This window comes from Orycteropus afer, unplaced genomic scaffold (assembly GCF_000298275.1).
Source record: "Orycteropus afer afer isolate SDZICR_OR568_19922 unplaced genomic scaffold, OryAfe1.0 scaffold00246, whole genome shotgun sequence".
NCBI lineage: Eukaryota > Metazoa > Chordata > Mammalia > Tubulidentata > Orycteropodidae > Orycteropus > Orycteropus afer.
Window position 1 is genome coordinate 4,114,826 of NW_006921833.1, and position 6,168 is coordinate 4,120,993.

Genomic DNA, 6,168 nt, shown 5'->3' on the forward strand with positions numbered 1-6,168 from the left:
AAACCCTATGAGGGTTGCTATGAGTCAGAATCAACTAGAGAGCAGTGAGTTTGGGTTTTTTTATGACATTTTCAAAAATTCACATGGGCCTCTCTTTTTCTCCCAGTGATTTAAGAGATAAAATGAACTACAGAATTTCCCTTACGTTTCTGTTTACCATGTGTGAGATAGAAAGAGCGTGGGATTTAATTACAGGATCAGGGCCAACCTTAATTTCCCCATTTAGCCCCTTAGCCAAGTCATTTCACTTCCCTGAAGCTAATCTTTGATGACAATACGATCTGCTCTGATTAGCTATCTTGGCAGATTCTTACGGAGATCCAGTGATTAATACATGGGAATTTGCTTGGTGACGTTAACTACCTACATATTAGATTTAATAACAAATTTTCCCTTTAAAAGTATGGGGCACATAAACTTACCAAGTTTAAAAATAAACCTGGGCAAAGAAAAGCAATTGAATATGTCATTGCTCATCTGTTGACACAGTGTTACAAAGGAACTCAGCCAGTGAATGGGAACGCGGGTGGTTTACCAGATCTCTGTGGATGAAGCTGTTCCTCTCCAGGTACTCCATCCCTTCACACACATCCTGACACATGCTCAGCAGCATGTCTCTGCTAAAATGGCCTTGTCTCTGTCGAAGGAAATTCAGAAGGCAGCCCCTTTCCATGAACTCAGCAACAATGTAAATTGGTTTTTGCTGTGTACAGACACCGTAAAGCTGTACTAACTTCGGGTGTGTCAATTTCCTGGCAAGGAAGATAGGTATACAGAAAGATATTTAGTACAGGAAAAGAAACCAGCATAGGTATTAGCTCGTAAGGGGTCAGTTTTTAATTTTAAAAAAAGGAGGAAGCAGAAAGAAGATAACGACTCACATCATCAGTTTGGCTTCTTCTATGAAGTCCTCCTCACACATCGCGCCTTCCCTAATAGTTTTGATTGCTACTTTGTACTGGGCCCGCCATTTGCCAAGCCTCACCACTCCAAACAGTCCACTACCCAATTCCCTCATAAAGGTCAGCTCTGAAGGGTTAATCTCCCATTTTTCTGTAAGACAGAGAGGGAAAGTGATAACATTTAGTAAGGAGAACACAGTGTGAATCAGTGAAAAAAAAGAAACTACAACCAAACTCAACCTCAAAGTTACAGGATAATGCAATTACCAGTGAAACACAGAACAAGACTTGCAACCTGTATCTGAACTGCAAAGGGTGTTTTTCCAACCCTGGGATGGATGGTCTCCCATCTCAGCTGTCTCAACACAAGCAAGTGAACGGAAGAGGCAAAAAGATGCTACATACGAGGCCAATAATAATATTGATTGCTTGGAAGTTAATGGTGCTTTTAAAAATCAATAAATAATAATAAAAAAATACTTCCTCCTTTACCATTCTTCCCTTCTGGGACTTTTTTCTTTTTAAATTCTATCAGGTTGGAAAGAATTTACCCAAACCAACAGTGTTGCCATTGACTTGGTTCCAACTCATGGAGACCCCATGTGTCACAGAGCAGAACTGCTCCATAGGGTTTTCTTGGCTGTAATCCTTACTGAAGCAGATCTCCAGGCCTTTTGTTCTGTGGTACCTCTGGGTGAGTTCAAACCACCAAACTTTTGCCTGTAGTCCAGCATAAATTGTACTATCCACGGACCTCAGAAAGAATTTATCCTGCTATTTAAAAAGCGTCTGCTTGAAGCCACAGTCAAGTTGGATGGATTCTCTGTTACCGCCATCCTTACATTTCTGTGATAACCTCAAAGACGGTGAGAACCAGAAGAGCTTTGATTTACTTCAGATAACATAATAATACTTATTTTTCACTGACATAAGTTTTCTATTGAATTATGAATAATGATAAAAATAGAAAACCTAGGATTACCAGCTATAAATAACAATAATCTAAATACAAAAACAAACCCACACTATAAACTTACAGGATCTCTGGTGGCATAGTGGTTAACATATTCAGCTACTAACCAAAACGTTAGCAGTTCAAATCTTCCAGCTGCTCCATGGGAGACAGATGAATCAGTCTGCTTCCATAAAGATGTACAGCCTTGGAAACCCTACAGGGCGATTCTACTCTGTCCCATAGGGTAACTATGAGTTGGAATTGATTCAATGGCAATGGGTCTTTATAAACTTATAAAAACAGTTCCACTATGTGAAATTCTATATGACAAAATTTGTCTTCGGATAATGGATTCTTTTCAAGAATAATTAGCCAATGCAATTATAAAATGAGTGTTACCGTAGCTGAATCCTGCAGTGGTTGGTGCATTCTTCCCTTTTGTACTAACTGGGTACCGTAGCCTTGTGACAAGCCCTAGAAAACAAAGAGATTATGTAGTCAAACTCGTTCTTAATTGTTCTGAATGGCAAAATACTAAACTAGAAACTCACTATAAAGTTCATTCATTTTTTCATTTACTGATCATCTTCTATGTGTACATATGACACAGAGCTATTAGCTGTGAAGTTAAGAATGTGGGAAAAAGTAAAATTTTTGCAGGAATAGAAGGGGCTATATGGAGAAAACATCTTAAGAATGAAGTTCCTACTTGCAGTGCTAGTAAAAAAGCAAAAGAAAGGAAGGCAGAAAGGAAGTGGGGACGTGGGAGGCAGGCAGAAAGGTAGAAAGGGGAGACAGAAGGAAGAAGCTCCTACCCTCTGAGTTGATAATGGCACATTTTTATGGGAAGTGAACAATTGAAATATATCTATACTCTCATTCATTACAGAAGACGTTTTCTTTGAAATACTACAGTGTGTATCAGGGCCCACACCAGATCATTTTAGGAATTGCTTTATATTTGAAACAAGTTTTTAACAGCTCACTTACCTGCTGCATTGTGCTTATGATACTCAATAATCTCAGGGATTGAGCCAAAAGCGTGTTTTTCTGCCAGGTAATACTTCTTTGGAGATGTTGTTGTTTCCTTTATATGATAATGCCTGAAACCTGATGAACCTTCTCTATATCAAAAGACAAAATGTGTCAGAACTAAACTGGAATGACAGAACTTCATTCTTAAGATGTTTTCTACCTATGGTCCTTTCATTCCCTGTATACATTTTATTTTCCCCACATGCTCCTTAAAGTTTTTGAAGAGGTCACTGATCACATACTTGGTTCCTTAAAGAGAATATTCCCAAATTCAGCATCAGTTGAACATCTTCAAATAGATAGTAATTGCTCTTGCTTTTTGTTCCTGCTGTTGTGAACATGGACCTGTCTAGAGCACTTACGTCACTAAAGTGAATACATTAAACTTGTAAAGGTACTAAAATTTCACTTTAGCTAGCTTTCTAGAAAATGGGTCTTCTCGAGTCATCTTTTGCTAAAAACTCTCAAGATCACTCCCCATTGCTACTAGTGATTAATCTCAAACTCCTTAACTTGGACATGGCCGGCCTCTCTTGACCTCTCCAGGCTTCTGCCTCCTCCCTTTACTCTGCACTTCCCACTCTACACTGACGTACCCTCATTTTAGTCCCTCAAACTCACCATACCTTCTCTCACCTCTGGGTCACTGTACTAACAATTTCTTGGGTCAGAGACTCTCCCTGCCCTCCAACTTTCGCCTGCCTTACTTGTCAGGTTTCAGCTTGGGTGTTACTAAGAAACCATTTGGGATAACTCAGATGTGTCTGGGTACTGAAGCACTCCCTGAACCCTGCACTGACCCCTTTCATAACACTCATTAAGTACCATGCCTGCCTGCTTGCTTCTCTGTAGCTACTACTAAGCTACTTGACCAGTCTGTGCCTACTTCGATCACTATGGTCTCCTCAGCGCTTAGTACAGTGCACAATAACTATCTGTTGAATGTTACTAACATTTCTACAGCCATTCTCAATGACATATGTACAAAAAAGTATGGGGGGAATATTGAAAATATGAACACAGAAAAACAGTATAGACTTTAGATGGGAATGATCAGATTTTCTTTTTTAATGCTGAAATGCAGCATAATTTTTTGAAAAGCATGAAACCATACAAACTCTAAGGGAAGCTCATACAAAAATTCTAAGTTGACAGAAGAGAGCGGCACTACTTACCCTCCAAATTTTGTATAAAGGGAGACGGTATACATGCCGGGCTGACTGGAGTCTCTTACCATAAAACCACCTTCTTTATCCTAAAATCCAAGTATAATATATTTTTTTCACTCCAATAACAAATATCAATATCCAGAAGAAGATTCCAGAATCCAAATTTAAGATTTTATGATTATTCTCCTTTTCTGGAAAATCGGCTTTGGAGAGGTGCAACCATACCAGCAGGGCTCCCGGGTCTCCAATCCACCTGACTTTCTACTAGTCTTCACCTTAACAGTCCGTGAGATTAGTTAAAGTAACCACACTCTCATTTCCCCTCAATCACAAATCCTCACATACACTGCTGTTTCAACAAGGCAATCTCTAAGGATGCTCCCAGAATGAACAGACAGGATTTTATGATTCCTGTAGGTCCTGGACATGTGGGAAAACAGTTATTAAAAAACATATTTCTTAATGATTAGGTTTCATTTTATCCATTTCTTATATTTGTCATAAGCTTTGAAACTTGACTCAATATCATTTCCATCTACCTAGTATTTTTCCTGCAAATATCTCAGTGCTTTTAATAAGAACATATTTAAAAATCCTTAATCCCCTTGGAAGTCAATGTTTAACTTCACTCTTTATAAAACGAAGAGATGGAGGCCCAATGCAGAGAAAATCAGACAGCAGAAACAGCACAAAATGACTAGAGGGTGAATCCCTGTTAGGTTCTGAACTGAAGATCAAGAAATAGAAGCCACCAACCTCAAATACCTCCTTACCAAAAATAACACCACCAAGCTGTAGCATTTAAATTGATTTAAGATGAAAAATATGGTTAGTAGTTGAAAAAGAAAACAAATTTTATTCTTATTCATGTATAGGGAAGACAACGGAATTAAACAAATCCCCACAAATAAATCTGATAAGCACAATTAGGGACAATAAATATATTGTTATTAATGATACAATAATACATAATTATTATTTATAATATAGAACATGACAATATAATAACAATTATAATTAATTGATCTAGTTAACAAGTATAATACCCCTTGCTGTTGAATCAATTCCAGCTCATGGTGATCCCGTGTGCTACAGAACAGAACTGCACCACACAGTTTTTTGGCTGCAATTTCTTATGGAAATAGATTACCAGGACTTTCTTCCACAGAACCACTGGGTGGGTTTGAAGTATCAACTTTTTGGTATTAGTCAAACACAGACCATCTGTGCCACCCAGGGACCTTAAAAAGGATAATTTTATTGAGTATTTACACTGTTTTAGTATGTTCTGATATGTTAATTCATTTAATCATCAGAACAGTCCTATGAGGTAGATACTAGTATTATCTCCATTTTACTTCACAGATAAGTAAATGAGGCCACTGAAAGGTTTGATAGCTTGACTCTGATCATAAAGAGGCAAAGCCAAGGTTTGTACTTAGTCCTTTCATTGCAGACTGCACCAGGAAGGCATGAATCTTGTGGGGAGTGGGCGTGGTTATATATAATTTGAATCAAGCAAAATCAACCTGCTCTTGCTTTCTTTAGGTAAACTATAGGAAGAACAGCTCAACAAAATCTTGGTGGTAGCAATCAGCAAGAGATAAAATGAGAAAGCATGGCTTTAAAAGACTGGGCACTAGTATTAAGTAGAACAGCAAGATCATAAATGCAGAAAATTTTAGTGATCTTCTTCTAAACTAAATTCCTTATCCTACAGATATGGAAGTAAGACTAGACAGACATAGTTAGACTCGGGTCTCCTTACTTGGTCCAGTGTATTTTCCTCTGTACTATATTTTGGTCATTAGTTTTTATTTCTTTTTAAAGTGCAAGAATTTCAGCACATTTATCTCTAAAGGCAATACTGTATTAAAACTTCCTTTATGAAAAAGGTACCAAGACTCATAAAGATGCTGAAAGACTTCCAAAAACTCAAAATGCCTTATACTGAGGTGGCAATGAAGGGGTTAGAGAAGAAACAGGACAGCTTGGTAATCTAGTGATGAGGCTTGAGGGCTTCGGCTGGATGGGAAGTGACAGAAATTTGAACGAATTAGGAAGACTTGTTCCCTTGTTCAACCTGCAGTCAGTCCCTGAGCCCCTT

At 38.1% G+C, this 6,168-nt stretch overlaps 1 protein-coding gene across 1 annotated transcript in view; it reads right to left on the minus strand.

Moving 5' to 3' along the window:
* The window catches only part of TEC (tec protein tyrosine kinase), a 160,295-nt gene that overhangs the window by 9,434 nt on the left and 144,693 nt on the right, over window positions 1-6,168 (minus strand). The window contains exons 8-13 of the mRNA XM_007949449.1: window positions 4,403-4,481; window positions 4,068-4,147; window positions 2,848-2,981; window positions 2,257-2,331; window positions 882-1,053; window positions 536-752 (exon numbers count right to left, since the gene is read on the minus strand). Coding sequence (XP_007947640.1) covers window positions 536-752; window positions 882-1,053; window positions 2,257-2,331; window positions 2,848-2,981; window positions 4,068-4,147; window positions 4,403-4,481 — 757 coding nt within the window. The remainder of the gene's footprint in view (window positions 1-535; window positions 753-881; window positions 1,054-2,256; window positions 2,332-2,847; window positions 2,982-4,067; window positions 4,148-4,402; window positions 4,482-6,168) is intronic.